This window comes from Meles meles, chromosome 21 (genome assembly GCF_922984935.1).
Source record: "Meles meles chromosome 21, mMelMel3.1 paternal haplotype, whole genome shotgun sequence".
In the NCBI taxonomy this organism is placed as follows: domain Eukaryota; kingdom Metazoa; phylum Chordata; class Mammalia; order Carnivora; family Mustelidae; genus Meles; species Meles meles.
In genome coordinates, this window is record NC_060086.1 from 28,700,971 (window position 1) to 28,716,179 (window position 15,209).

Genomic DNA, 15,209 nt, shown 5'->3' on the forward strand with positions numbered 1-15,209 from the left:
TTCCTTTTTAAAGTCATCGATCTTCTTCTTTATTTGGTCTAAAGTAACTGAAAGGAGAAAAAAGAATTTTAAGATAATTAGCAAAACCAGCGACACTGAATAATCCCAGTGGGATTGAATAATCCCACCAGAGACACATTCTCTGACACTTGGGTGTCACTAACTTGTTAGCGTTCCCATTGTGCCTGAAGAAAGCAAGATGTAGCAGCATATGATACCTAAGACTTTCTATATCAGTGAGACTCCTACTTAAAAGGTTTTTCAAAAATAGAGAAAGCCAACCAAATGTCTTCTCATTTTTCTCCCACCTGTAAATACCATTCTTGGAAAATTCAATCCCTGCAAATGCTGATGTGACAGAGCTGTGACAGGAAAATCAAGCATCCTATCAACTAACATTTCTCTCCTCCAGTAATTCAGATACCACAGCAGTTCCCTGAAAACAACCCAAAATGAGCAAAACCATCCTTTGGTCCTGCTCAGTGCCATGTCCACTTCCAGGTCCTACTTGGAATTCCACACAAGGAAAGTTCAAGATATCAGGTGAGGGACCGCTCACAAGCCTTCAGAGACTTTCTGCTGCTCACAGATTGCCTTTCATGAACCCCAGGCATGGGGCTCTGGAGGACAAGATCTTTGCTATAAACACACTTGGGTACAATCTCCACATTACACAGAGTCTCTGGAGGGCCTGGATAACGCACACACCTGAGAAGACAAGCTTTTTCATCACAACAGGAGAATGTTACCCTCCATGCTTACAGGAAAACAACACTCAAGAGGAGCCTGGTCACAGCTGGATAACACATGTAAGGTCTAGAACACAGACTCCTCTAAGAGCCACTTAATTCTCTCATCTTGGAGCACCTGGGTGGTTCATTGGTTAAGGGTCTGCCTTCTGCTGGGGTCAGGATCCTGGGTCCTGAGATGGCATCCCACATCCAGCTCTCTGCTCAGTGGGGAGCCTGCTTCTCCCTCTCTGTCTGCCTGCCATTCTGACTGCTTGTGCACTCACTCTCTCTCTCTCTCTCTCTCTCTCCCTCCTTCTGTCAAATGAATAAACAGAATCTCTTAAAAAAATAATTCTCTCAGGGCGCCTGGGTGGCTCAGTGGGTTAAAGCCTCTGCCTTCGGCTCAGGTCATGATCTCAGGGTTGTGGGATCGAGCCCCGCATCGGGCTCTCTACTCAACAGGGAGCCTGCTTCCTTCTCTCTCTCTCTCTCTCTCTCTCTCTGCCTGCCTCTCTGTCTACTTGTGATCTCTGTCAAATAAATAAGTAAAGTCTTTTAAAAAACAGTAATTCTCTCATCTTTCCTCAAAGTGCAAACGTCTCTTCTCCTGGCCCACTGTGAGTGCTCTCATGCTGAGACCACTTTTCTCATCAGCACCACTGCCGCACTCACAGCAATGACAATGACAACGATATTTGACGGTTTCCTAAGTGCCAGGTGGCCACCCAGGCGAGAATTTTCGGCAAAGAAAACTGAAGCGGAAAATTTTACCTTCATATTGTCGAGGCTTTACCTAAGAGAGGAAGAAACAAGGATAAGCTGGATGTCAAAATGTATTATGGGTAAAAATCTATAGTACAGATAAATACCAAAATTGTAATCCAAAGATATTACAATAATCATTTCCTTAGCAGAATGAATTCACAGGATTAAAAAAGAAGACAAAATTAGAATTTCCTGATTAAGTCATCGTATTCATAATCCATTTCTGATAAACAGCACAAGTGTGTATGACTTCTTTTTGACCCCCAAATCTATTCACATTCTATTCAATGAATGTTCAGCCCATTCAATTTTGACAAGGGATCATGCAGACATTACAAAATATTCATTATTTCACCATTTAACTAGCTTTTTTTTATGTTAGTAATCATACAGTTTGTCATTAGTTTCTTTTTCATTGTATATTTATTGAGATAGAATTTAATCATTGTCCTCAGCTTTACTGAGATACAAGTATAAGGGATACAGTGTGTTGATTTGATACACATCTACATCGCAAAATGATCACCACCATGGCTGATCCTTCAGCCTGCCCCATGGTTGCTTTTTGTGGTGTATGTAATAGAGTATTGCCGTTCTGTGTCTTCAGATGAATTTAGTGCATGTTCCTGCCATCCTAATTACAACCCAAAACATTCCCGCCCCTGTCAGTTTGTTGACTGCCTCTTTCCACTCAGTTCTACCCTACAGGTGCTTGTGTGTCTTTTTTGTCTTTCATGGGGCATGTTTCTGGGATGCATCCATATTGCGTGGATCTAGAATCTCTCGGACGAGAATCATCGCAAATCATTACAGTATGTGTGACCTTTTGTGTCTGTCTTTGCTCACTAAATTCTTTGTGGAGATGAAGAACCAAGAGAATTAGCAGTGACACATGTGGGAAGAATTTGAGATTCCATAATGGGACAAGGGGAGTAGATGTTAGGGTCTTGGCAGTGCCCCAAATGGACTATTTTGTGGCCAACAGAATGGTCTGGGAGAACCTTCAGATTGGAGCATATGTTGAGTTGAAGGGAAGGTATTAGGTGATCTGTATAAATCAGGGAAGCTTGATAGGTAGGTACCATGGGGGAAACCTGGAGGGGCAGCCATGGGTCCCTTGGAAGAGCTGGTCTTGACTTCTACTCCAGCAAATTGCTGTTTGGCTTTCCCGAGTTTTGCTCTGCAGTACAGTGGGATGGATCTCCAGTTTCCAGGCCATTTCTTTCTGGGATCGAGCCCCACGTCGGGCTCTCTGCTCCGTGGAGAGCTTGCTTCCTTCTCTCTCTCTGCCTGCCTCTCTGCCTAGTTGTGATTTCTCTCTTTCTGAAGGTTGGGAGTGGGGTATGGGTTCTTGCTAAACAAGGATTCCAAATCAGCCAGTTGTTTCTCAGTGAACATGGTTTATTTACTTTGTGAATGCTTCCAACACTTTCCTTAAGGAAGGTCCCCTGTGCTGGACATCCTGAAATCTAGCTGTGCCCCATGCTCTGGTACTGTGTCTCTCTCATTAGTTTTTGATGCAGTGTTCCAGGATCAGTGTTTGTGTATATCACCCAGTGCTCCATGCAATACGTGCCCTCCTTAATACCCACCACCAGGCTCAGCCAATTCCCCACACCCCTCCCCTCTAAAACCCTCAGTTTGCTTCCCAGAGTCCATAGTCTCTCACGGTTCATCTCCCCCTCTAAATCCACCCCCCTAATTCATTTTTCTCTTCCTTCTTATAATATCCTCCATGCTATTCCTTACGTTCCACAAATTAGTGAAACCATATGATAAGTGACTTTCTCTACTGGACTTATTTCACTTAGCATATTTCCTTAACTTTTTTGCAACCCAGTATCTGCACTGAAGTACAGAACCTGGGATTTTTAAAATCCTGAAAGAAAGAAAATGGAAGGAAGGAGTCAAGAAGGAAGGCAGACAGGCAAGGGAGCAAAAGCTGTGTCAAAGATATGCCTCTTTCCTTCTCTAGAAAGCTTTCCTGAAACTTACAAAGACCTGGCTGTTTACTGAATTCACACACAGTTACGGCATATCAGGTGCTATGAAGTTTCCCAGACTGATTCAAACTGAGTGTCATCAAAAAGAAGTAAAAGCCATGGGATGAGAAAAAGAGTGGCCTGTGATGAGGGATGAAGCATAGACCACAACAGAAAAGACAGCTGATGTTTCCAAAAAAGAGAGCCAGGCAATTCAGTCTCGAGTCACCCTGATGTTATTAAAGCTCAATAACATCTCGGCCAGACCTCATTTTGACACCATTAACATATTTCCCCAGTCAAAAGTTGTACAGGATGATGAGAGGCTGAGGCCAACCCCCAAATCTTAACAGGATATTGGAATCTCACCATGCTATCAACAAACCAGTCGTAATATGTTGTTGGGGAGACTGCATCAGTGCAGGGCAATCAGAAAGCCATGGTTATTCCTTGAATTTCACATGTTGATTAGGAACCTCTGAGCTCCCCTGGCCCTTGTCACCAGCCCCATAGGCAGGGGAAGTGGAAAGGTCGATGGCTACACCAAATACATAATAGTTTTCTTTTCTCTTTGAAGGGAAGTTTTCTCCATTGGCAGGGAGAGGGGGAATATTCCCATGTAGAAAGAAACTCAAAAGAGTTCTTTCTTCTTATAAAGGGCTGCCCTCAGGCGAAATTATGTCACCAGAGTCTAACTCAGGGTTTCCCAAAGACTAAGCCACAGAGGTGAGGGAAATGCTCAATTCCAGTGTCATCTCTCCCTGCCTCACCGGTGAGTAACTCAGTCTAACCCCGAGCCAGAGGAGCAGAAAACCTCGCCCTAACATCCCACTTACTTCAGTTCCTTTACCAGGACACAGTATCTAGCTTTCAACACAACCCTACAAGGCATACTGCAGGTTAAAAACGGTAACAGCAAGCATGAGAATCACACTTCCTATGGCTGAAGTGATGGGTTAGCAGGCTGGGACTTTAAAGTCCCTTCCATGTATGATACTGGATCTAAGGGAAAAGTGCACAAGAGGAAGAAGAGATGGTAAATGTGGGCAGAGATATGAAACTCTAAGACTGTAACATGATTCTAGACAACAACACCATTACAGAACTCAAGAGTGCTTGTGCTGGCTTCATAAAGAGACTCAAAATAAACCAGAGGAAAGAATCATTGACAGTAAAGAATGTCCAGTAGAAATTTCAAAAAAAAAAAAAAAAAAAAAAACACAAAGACAAAAATTAAAAAGACAGCACAGAAAATCCATTTTGTAATGACCTACCAAAATGATTGGTAGGTCATTACAAAATGTGCAACACACACATAACAGGAATACCTATTCCTATAGGAGAATGGATGGAGTGATATTTGAAGCAATGACAGAGGATTTTCTGAAATTAATGGAGTTACCAAATCAAGATCCAGGAAAATCAAAACAATGAAAGCAGGATAAATACCAAAACAAAGACAAAAACAATGAACAGAAAACACCAGTGATGCCTAATCTAAATATTCGGCTACAGATCATTAAAGACAAGAAACAGTTCTGGAAATCTGGAGCAGCGGTTGGGAGTGGGTGGGGGAAGGGGGAGAGAGGAGCACTAACACCTTACTCCAGAGGAAGAAGGATAAGAACAACATCACACTTCTTTTCAGAAACTATGCCATCAAGAAGGATAAAATGTTTACAGTGTTTAAAGAAACATAGAACTAGAAACCTGTGGCCAGTGAAAGGATCCTTCAAAACACACCACAGAGTAAGGAAAACCATCAGGAATAATGACAGGCATTATTTCAATGATGAAGGGGTCAATTCTCCAAAAAGACACAACGATTTCTAATGTCCATGGATCAACAACAGAGTATTAAAGCAAATGAAGCAGAAACTGAAAATATTGCTGGTGGCAATAGATGAATCCACTCCTACAGCTAGAGAATTCAAAACCCTCTTATCAGTCATTGACACACCCAAAGATACAGAAATTCCATGAGAACACAGGTGAACTGACCAGCATCACCCATCCACTGCACCCACTAACATCGCCAGAATACTTGATTCAACAATGAGGTATAGACATTTTTCTCAAACTCACATGGAACAGTCACTGAGAGAGGCCATATGTGGGGCCATACAACACATGTGAACCACCAAAGGAATCAAAATCACAGGAATTAGGCTCTCAGACCACAGATGACTCAAACTAGAGATCAAGAACAGAAATATAGCTGGAGTACAACCAAAAAATGGACATTCAACAGAACACTTCTAAAGAAGAAAAGGGTGGGAGGGCAGATGGGTGGAGGGATGGATGAAAACTCACACTACACTCTTTGTCAATTATGCTTGAACTGAAAAAAAAAAAGAACATATGAATCAAGAAGGCACTTCAATAGAAATTTAAAACTACATCAATCTAGGTGATAATGAAAATTGACGTATTACAGGGAAATTTGTAGTACTGAGTGGACATAAAAATGCCAGTGACTATAAAATTTTCTGCTTATTTATGAATGAAAGTATAGAAGGTACATTAGTATACTTACAGCGAGGATGGTTCTCCAGAGGTAAATGAGAAAGGCACAGGATCCCAAGGAGGTAGTTAAAATGAGAAGCTTCCACAGAACTTCAATCACATCAGGGCCAAGATGGAAATGGTCAGGCAAGGGAAGGACAAGCTGAAATACCATTTGAGACAATGAGGAATCTCAAAGACATTTACTGTGTATCTGTTACAAAGAATCAACTTTACAAACCCTCAACCGGCCTCCAGGAGGTAAGCATACCTCTCAATTACCTCCTCTTGGAGGAGAAGGAGCACAGAGGGATGACCAAGGATCTGGGACAAACTTTTGGGAGTGATGAGTGTGTTTATCATCTTACCATGGTGATGGTTTCCTTGTTGCTTACCTATGTCCAATATCAACAAACAGTGTTCTTTGAAAAGATGTTGTGATTATATATACATTATAACACACTGAAGCTGTAGGCAAAATCTAATAGACAAATCTTGAGAGATTTTATTTTTCCTACAAGCACATTGGAAATTTTTTTCTATAGCTAACAGAACTTAAGAATTTATAAGCCAACATAAAATAGACAAGATAAGTCAATGTAAACTTAAACGTCTTAAACACTATTGTACATCCATGATGGACCTGGAAAAGCTCCTTTGGAACATTTCCAAAACTACACCCGAAATTTATGGAAGAATGAGAGAAAACATGAATATAATGTACTAGAGATAAAAATGAGCATGTTATATGGACAGATGTTTATAGATTAGGACATAAGTGAAAGAGACAAAAGGCTGCTCGTTAATATGACAGGTGATTTTCCAATAAAAATAAATTAGAGTTATTGCTTAGTTTCTGAAAACATTGATGTTTTCTTTCAATTCTCACTTCGCTTCTGAATCACATTTCTGATTTCTGAAGTACATAAGGATTTGCATAACAGGTGATCATGTATGTTCTAAGGATATCTCTGAGGTTTAGTATCTCCAAAAAGCCAATGGAAGGAATTCATGTTCCTATTTCTTAGTACTGTAATTAAATCAGGCAATAACAACTATAAAATTTAACTTTTTAAAGAGGGAAAATATTAAAGAATGTATTTATTTATTTGAAAGAGAGAGGGTGAAGGGCAGAGGGAGACTGAACAGCAGACTGCCAGTGAGCAGGGAGCCCAACCAGGGCTCAATCCCAGGACCCTGGGATCATGACCCAAGCCTAAGGCAGATACTTAACTGCCTGAACCACCCAGGTGCCCAGGAATTCTAAAAGAATATGAAATTCCTGGATATTAACACCAAGGCAAGGAACAATCATTTTACAAAACTACACTTAGAAGTATTTCAGGGTAAAAGACACTAACAATGCAATTCATACTAATTCACATCAAGATTGAATTTTGTGCACACACACCTCTCTAGAAAGGAGCTCCTGAAATATAAAACATTTTCCTCTTCAGCCCTCACAGCTGAGGTCAGAAAAATGTGTGCTGGTGGGAAACATACACAGTCTTTGAATAGCCACTGTCTGAAAGAGAGCAGTAGCTGTCAGCACAATGGTTGATCATGGGTACCAAATGTACAAAAGATAGAGGCCATCTTGTCGTGAATATCAAACACGCCCAGTTGTGGGCACTCAGTACATATGGCAGCTGTCTGGATGCTGTTAGCAGTAGCTGACTCTTAACTAGATGACAGCCAGTGGCGCCAAAAACATTCAGTTCTCCTATAGTGGCCATGAGCAGGTGGAGGTGGGAAATGCAAGACCAGTTCGTTTAGGCAAGAGTTCAGAGATGGGGTAGGGTGAGAAAGGTGAACTGATCGATGAGATGCAGCCTAGGTAGAGGGGAATGATTCCAATCAAGATGACCAAGAAATTCCCTCTTCTGAAGACTCAAATGAAACAGAATGAAGTCTATTTTGACTAGAGGTCATCATGTGGGATGAGTCTGCCTCAATACAAGTGTCCTGACTACTGACACTTCCAGACCCCTCTTTCATAATCTGGTGCAAGCAGATCTAAAGAAGTCTACTTATTTCCAGGGGTGTTCCCTAACTTTTGTCTGGCTCTCTCTTTCAGGGGTACAGGTTTTACTTTTTCATGGGCACCCAAGTAGTTCAGTCAGTTAAGTGACCAAGTCTTGGTTTGGATCGAGTCATGATCTCATGGTCCCTCTTTGGGCTCTGGGCTCACTGCACAGCTAATTTAGGATTCTCTCTTTCCCACCCTCTCTGCTCTTCCCCCTACACCTGTGATCTTTTTCTCTATTGCTCAAATAAATAATATCCCCCCCCCCAAAAAGAAGGAGGAAGACACCACCGAAGTGTCATGTTTACTCACATTTGGGTTTGGGGAACTGGGACACGGGAGCAAGAGGAGCCAGAAGAGTAGCCTTTGCACCATCATGTCCTGGTCCTTTTAAGGGGCACTGTGGCCCCAGGGAGGAGGTGGAGATGGTTGGTGGGGTAAGGGAGGGAGGGGTGGAGGGTTAGGGAGGGGTGGGGAGGGGATAGGGTGGTAACTAGGGATGGGAATAGGGAGGAAATAGAGGGTAGGATGGGATAGTGTTGGTCAGGAGAAGAAGGGGTCAGGGACAGTGTCAGGGTCAGATTAAGTATTCAAGGGGAAGTAGCACGGTTCAGAAAGGTTAGGAGGTCAGCAGGTTAGTAAAGCACGAGGTCAGCAGGACACATTAGCAGGTAAAGTGAACTCTCAGGAGCAGTTGGTGTGGAGAATCCATCCTCCACCAAGCCTTCCTGGGTTTGAACGTTTCCTTAGCAACCTAGAACCATTCTAATCTCTCCACCAATCAGCTGCCTTTGCTCCTAGTAGCTCAACATGGATGCCACAGGTGACCTTGTTGGTACAAAGCCCCTTCCCACGTGATACCCCACCACGTGCCATCCCAACGACAGGTCCTCTCTGGAACTTTGGCCATCCTTCTTGTTTGCTCCCTCCAACCCAGGTCCCTCTTCCCTCTTCTGGGCGCTCTCTCCTTCCTTTCTAAACTCCCATCTGAGAGCCACTGGCTGAACAACCCAGAAAGCAAAGGAGGACCAAACTGCAACAACAAGCAAATACACAATCAGAGTGGGAGGTTCCAGCCCTCTCTCAGCAACTCGATGCAGACAGAACATCCACAAGATCTAGATCTTGATGGAAAACCATCTGAATCCCACAGCTGTCTCCATACATCTGTCCACACCCATATCACTGTGGAGGACACACAGATTTTAGGCACATAGGAGACCATAGCAAAAATGCTCCCGATTTGCTTTGGCCATAAGGGAAATTTCAATTTTTTTTCAGACGCGATGAAATCACAGACAACAACAGAGCATGTTGTGGTAACATAATGTGCTAGAAGTCACTGATTAAAAGCTAACTAGAAATCCATGTATGTTTAGAAATTGAGAAGTACTTCTATCAATGAAACAGGAGTAAAGAAAATGAAAAGAAAAAGAGCAACATTGGAATTGAATGATATGAGCATGATACAGTTGTAATCAACTTCTGGGCTGGACTATCATCCAGTATTAGTGTGAGAAGACTGTATGGTCTCAAAGCCATTCCTAATTGGCCGAGACATTTGAACAGAGTAGATCTGTCACTTCTCTTTTGTGACCCTCCTACCCACTAGCTTCGGCTTTACATGATGAAGCTCAGAGGGAAACAATCCAATCAGACTCTCACGGCATCTCCTGGGACCTCCAGGAATGAGAGCATTTTAAGAGAAGACTTTCAGCAGCTTCTCCCCTGGGGGATCCAGGAAAACACCCAGAGAGTTGGCAGCTCCAGATGTGCTCGGTGGGGACAGCCAAGCAGGTGGGCAGGGCCAGGGGCCCAGGAGACTAGACAAACCCCATGTTATCCTCTCTCCTTGGCCCTGTCCTGAGCTGAACTTCCTAAACTGTGTCTCCCTAAGACTCACACAATGTTTCCTCAACTCCTTTAGGCCCAAGGCAGCTGAAAGTCAGTGCTCTACAAGCCACCACTTTATCATTATGTAAATTTTTTGTAAATAGGAACCCTTCTAGCACTGCTAAAATAGGAGAACAATAGCTTTTTTTATCTTATTAACATATAATATATTTTTTGTTTCAGGGGTAGAGGTCTGTGATTCATCAGTCTTACACAATTCAAGCACTCAGCATAGCACATACCCTCCCCAATGTCCATTCCCCAGACACCCCATCCCTCCCACCACCCACTCCACTCCAGCCACCCTCACTTAGGAGAACATCACTAAAATAAAGAAACCATAAAAAACAAGCCAACAACAAAACAAGGATAACAAAACAATAGTATTAAATTCTGTTTAGATGCTGCTGTCCACCTCAAGAGCCCCAGAGTTGGGCTGTCCTGGTTGTAGAAGGAGAGACCAGCTATGGAAGGGGTGGAGTCAGACTAGCCCAAAAGTGAACAGGCAAGAGGACAAGCCTTTAAGAGGGACCAGGGAATACCATGAACGATGGCCAGAGTCACCTTGACTAGAACTGGAACCGGGAGCAGGGAAAGAAGAAGCAGGGAACAGAGTTTGGGGGCCTCGAACAGGTGAGATCAGTCACGGAGTTGAGGATGTGTCCCCAAAGCCAGTGTCAGCCTCCCATCTATGAAACCCTTTGTAGCCCCTGGAGACAAGCCAGGAATCTAGAGTTTGAGATCCAGTCATCCTGCTTACCAGGTGTGTGATCCTGGGCTATTTTCCTTCAGTGAATGGGGAGTGTCCATGCCTGTGTCCATAACTGTGCGACGGGCAAGAGGAAGCCACATGCTGAGCACATACAGACATTGGTGTACTCATCTCCATAGGCAAAGAGTCTTCCCAGACCCAGTGCCTCACGTCTCACAGTTGTTAAAGGCAGCCCGGGTGACAACCACAGTTCCCTCCTGTTTCAAGCCTGTGCTAAGCCCGGCCCTTTACCCACATCACCTCTCAGGCTCCAGATGGCAGGAGGACCCCATGAACTGTGGGAGAGCTCTGGGCCCCTGGCAAGACTGAGAGATTCCTGGGCCCTGGGGAGGGTGAGCAAGTGAGGGATCCCAGAGGGCTGGGGAACAGAACTCCAGGGCTCGTTGGAAGGTTGGGGTATGGGCAACTGTGGAGAGGGTTGGAGGCATCTTACAGGATTCCTGAGTCCCCATGGAGCAGATCCCTCCCACACCTCTGCTGGAGCTGGCGGGGGTCTGGAAGCAGCAGCAGCAGTAGCAGCAGCTGCAGATCAATGGGATGCTGGATGAAGCTGGGAAGAATGGTCTGGCAGGTAAGTGGAATCACCAGGTTGGGCTGCCCTTGGCCTCTTCCTCCTTCCCCAGCCACCTCACTACCTCTGACCCTGACTTCACCCTCCAGCAGGGCGTGGGCAAGCAGGCAGAGGTGGACACCAGCAGCCAAGGTAGGGTCCCTCCCCAGACCTCTGTGTCCTGGTTGTTGAACAGACAGAAAGAGTCACCCAGGTCCCTGAAACAGGGAGGGAGAATCTGGCCCCAGAGTCCTCTCTGATGGGGTCTGGGGAGTCTCGTGGAGGGAAAGAATGTAGCACCAGTTCATTTACAAAGTAAAAGCACAACACAAGTCCCCCTTGGATGCTAATGTCAGTTTATTACCCCAGCAACATTCTGAGTGCTCACTGGTGGACTTGGAAACAAGAGACTAACTGATACTAATTTAAAAGAACAAAAATGCTGGAATGTGGGCACCCCTGATGCTCTTGCAAATCAATCTCAAACACTCCCTTCCTTATCCTCCCCACAGTGGGGAAACCGAGGCACCAGGGATTTGGTCAAGATGGCTCAGTGGTTTCTGAGGGTTTTGCTGATTACATCTGACCATACTCCTTTTTCCGAAGTTCACTTCTTTTAATCTTGCCATTGATGGTTTTGGGCAGCTCTGAGACAAATTCCACCTGGTCAAGGATAAAGCAAACCCATCCTGAGTTAGTCCTGCTGTCAATTCCTACCAATATCCCAAGCCCCTCCTCTGACCCTGCATAGTCCCCCAGATGGACTGGCACCATGTCGTGGCCCCAAGAGTTTCCACCAAGCATGCCAGGCTGTCCTCTGACTCAAGAAGTTGGATGTAGTCCTGTAATGATCTCTGACCAGTGAGATGTGCGAGGGAGTGAGACGTGCCACCTCGAACAGAACACCTGAAACTGAGTCTGGCTCCCCCTCCGTCCATCTCATATAGCACCTGGCAGTTATCTATGGTGGGTGCTCTTTTATCCTGGTCCCACGAAGACCATGTGGACATGTGGCAGCTGCTAGAAAGATACTTCCGTAGAAGAAGCCGCTAAGATGCATGGCTATGGGTTACTCACAGTAACATCTGGCCCTTCCTAACTGGCATGCATCCTCCTGTCTCCTCTCTATGAGGCAGCACAGCCTTACAGGTGAAGCATGAACTCTGTTGTCTGAGACACATAGGTCTGACTTCCAGCTCTGCCCGTTTCTTCACTCCAACCTCAGGCAATTTACTGTGAGTCTGTGAGCCTCCATCTCCACTCTATAAGATGGATGGTTATACAATCTCAGGTTTGGGGGGAATTAAATGAAATAATAATACATGTAAAGTTTGAGTCCAGTGCCTGGCACACACATTAAGAGTTCAATAAATATTACCTGTCTACCTTTATGTTTGGAAGGTAAACACCCAGAAAACACAGCAACATATTAGTACAAAAGAAGGACATGTTAAATTTTTGGCCCATGTGTCCTTTCGAAAGTTGTTTTTCAACAAGTCAGATAACATGCGTATTTATTCACAGCCTGCTTTTTTCTCTTAATAAGATATTCTTGTGATGTTTTTATATTACAAATAAAAGATCTGTGTCATCTTTTTAAATTATAGAACAGCATTAAATACCATGAATAATTTAATCATTTCTCTATTGTTGGACATTTTCATAGTTTGCACATGGCACTGAAAACAAATCAGAAAGAATAAAAACTCTCAGAATGTATTTTATGTTACAATAAATATTATTTTGCTAACTTTTGTTTGTTGTGTATCTATATATGTATTGGGCTTCAATTTAGAATACATTTCTTACTACAAATAATGTTTTTAAAAAGTGTGGCAATTGTTAACTTGAATGTCTTTTTCAAATTGTGAAAGATTACAAATAACCTTCTTGGATATTTCTAGGCTCTTGTCTGATTTTTCTTCTGTGGGTTGACTTGTCAGCCTTTTTGTTTTCTGACACAGGATAGAGATTTCTCTGATGTCCCCTAAATCCTTAAGTTGAGTGCTTCTTTGGTAGAGAAAAATGCTCTATGGGCTACATAAGGCTCACCTGAGGAGATTAGGGGCAGCAAAGCCCTGGGCCCACCAAAGGGGACAGATCCTATTCCTCTGTCCTTACTCACCTTCCTGGGATACTTATACGGGGCTGTAACTGACTTCACATGCTGCTGAAGCTCCTTGATGAGCTGATCCCGGTCATGGGAAAGGAATTCCGGGGTCAGGACAATAAATGCCTTTACCACCTGCAGTGCAGAACCAGAGTGGAGGCTCAGGGTGGGTGGCAACCAAGTATATAGTCTAAAAAGTAAATGTTTATTAAGTAAATGGAAAAACAAGTTGACAGTTGAGCCTCTGGAAGAGAATAGGAACAGTTTCCACACTTCCAATTTCTACTCTTTGTCTGGAAAATTACTTCACCTCTCCTACCCTCCATGTCCTTCTCTGTGATGTGGGGACAGCACGGCTTCATTCCTCAGGGCATGGATGCCAAGATTCATCGAGATCAGTCATATAAACCACAAAGCTAGTTTAAACTGATTGTTATTCCTATCACTATCATCAGCATTTTTTCTTAAAGACTGAACTTATTTTTCTAAACATTATGCTAAATAAACTTCATATTTATTTAAAAAAAGAGATTTTATTTATTTATTTGAGAGAAAGAGAGCACAACTCCTGGGCAGAGACAGAGGGAAAGGGAGAAGCAGGCTTCCCACTGAGCAGGGAGCCCAATGCAGGGCTCGATCCCAGCATCCTGAGATCATGATTCGAGTTAAAGGCAGATGCTTAACTGACTGAGCCACCCAGGTACACCTATCATCACCATTTTCACTATTACTGTAGATAGAGTTCTGTGGGAATTAAGTAAATGGTGGTGATTAACTCTGTTGCTACTATTTATGTCGCTACTACAGGGCACAGGGCCTTGTACACAGTAGGCGCTCAGCACACAGTGAATCAATGAATGCACACTCTGGAGCCAGGCTGCTCAGATTCCCATTCTGGCTCCACCACTTTAGAGCTTTGTGATCAGGCAACTTATTTCATTTACTTATGCTTGTTTCTGTCTCTGTAAAAGTGGGTTTCAGAATCCTTAATTAATGGGGTTGCTGTGAGCAGGAAATGAGCCAGCAGGCAGGAAGGGCACAGTAACTAGGAGATGGGCAGCAGCAGCCCCAGCAGCAAGCCACATTCACAAGCATCATTATCCCTCACACACGAGGGAGGCCACACTGCCCTCTGCTGACCACACGGTGTAAATGCACATCCACATTCCCTGGGCCTCCCTCCACCCTAGGTCCCAGGCAGGGGAGACAGGAACCTTCCCCTGCACCTGCCTCAGTGCCCACACACAGACACAACGACCTCTGTGTCCTCCTTACCTCCCTTCGAATTGGGTCCGGGCTGCTCACCACAGCTGATTCAGCCACCGCTGGATGTTCACTCAGGGCTTTCTCCACCTCCAAGGGCCCGATGCGGATCCTGCAGGATCAATGGCTCTTGCTTGGTTTCTGAGCAGCTTCCCGGGCCAGGAGACCCAGGCCCTCAGGTTTCATGTTTTGGAGGGTCACATCTACCTCTGGCCTGCAGGAAAACTGTCACAGGGAGCCAGATACCTGGGACCTGGCTCTGTCACAGTATCTGGCCCCAAACATGAAGAATGCGCACTCCGTGCTGAGAAATACAACACTCGCACGCTCCCCAGAGTTTCTCACCTCACTGCCTCTGCTCAGGGAGGAGGGTGAATATTTAGTCCTCCCCAAGCACTGGGGTTTGGCTCAAGCAGCTTCCCTTGGCCTGAAACGTAATGGAACTCTCAACGTTTATCTTAAATATTCATGCAAATTCTGCATACTCTTCCCCATTAGCTTAGCATGTTTCAGAAATTTAAAAAGTAAACACACTCAATTTCCCTGAAATATCCAAGAGAACTTGTTACTCTGGTATAATGTGTCATTTTTTTTTTTCTTTCTTTCCAAATC

At 44.2% G+C, this 15,209-nt stretch overlaps 1 protein-coding gene and 1 long non-coding RNA gene across 3 annotated transcripts in view; both read right to left on the reverse strand.

The window, feature by feature from the left end:
* On the reverse strand, positions 1-6,384 carry LOC123934022. The gene is made up of 3 exons (XR_006816724.1): positions 6,015-6,384; positions 1,503-1,524; positions 1-47 (listed from the first exon to the last, which is right to left on the reverse strand). It is a non-coding gene; the product is annotated as an uncharacterized LOC123934022 (long non-coding RNA).
* A 5,178-nt stretch (positions 6,385-11,562) lies between these two features.
* The window catches only part of ACSM1 (acyl-CoA synthetase medium chain family member 1), a 44,455-nt gene continuing 40,808 nt past the window's right edge, over positions 11,563-15,209 (reverse strand). For both annotated transcript variants that reach the window (XM_045993875.1, XM_045993876.1), the window contains exons 12-14: positions 14,610-14,709; positions 13,350-13,469; positions 11,563-11,887 (exon numbers count right to left, since the gene is read on the reverse strand). In XM_045993875.1, coding sequence (XP_045849831.1) covers positions 11,801-11,887; positions 13,350-13,469; positions 14,610-14,709 — 307 coding nt within the window. In that variant the 3' untranslated portion in view covers positions 11,563-11,800. The remainder of the gene's footprint in view (positions 11,888-13,349; positions 13,470-14,609; positions 14,710-15,209) is intronic.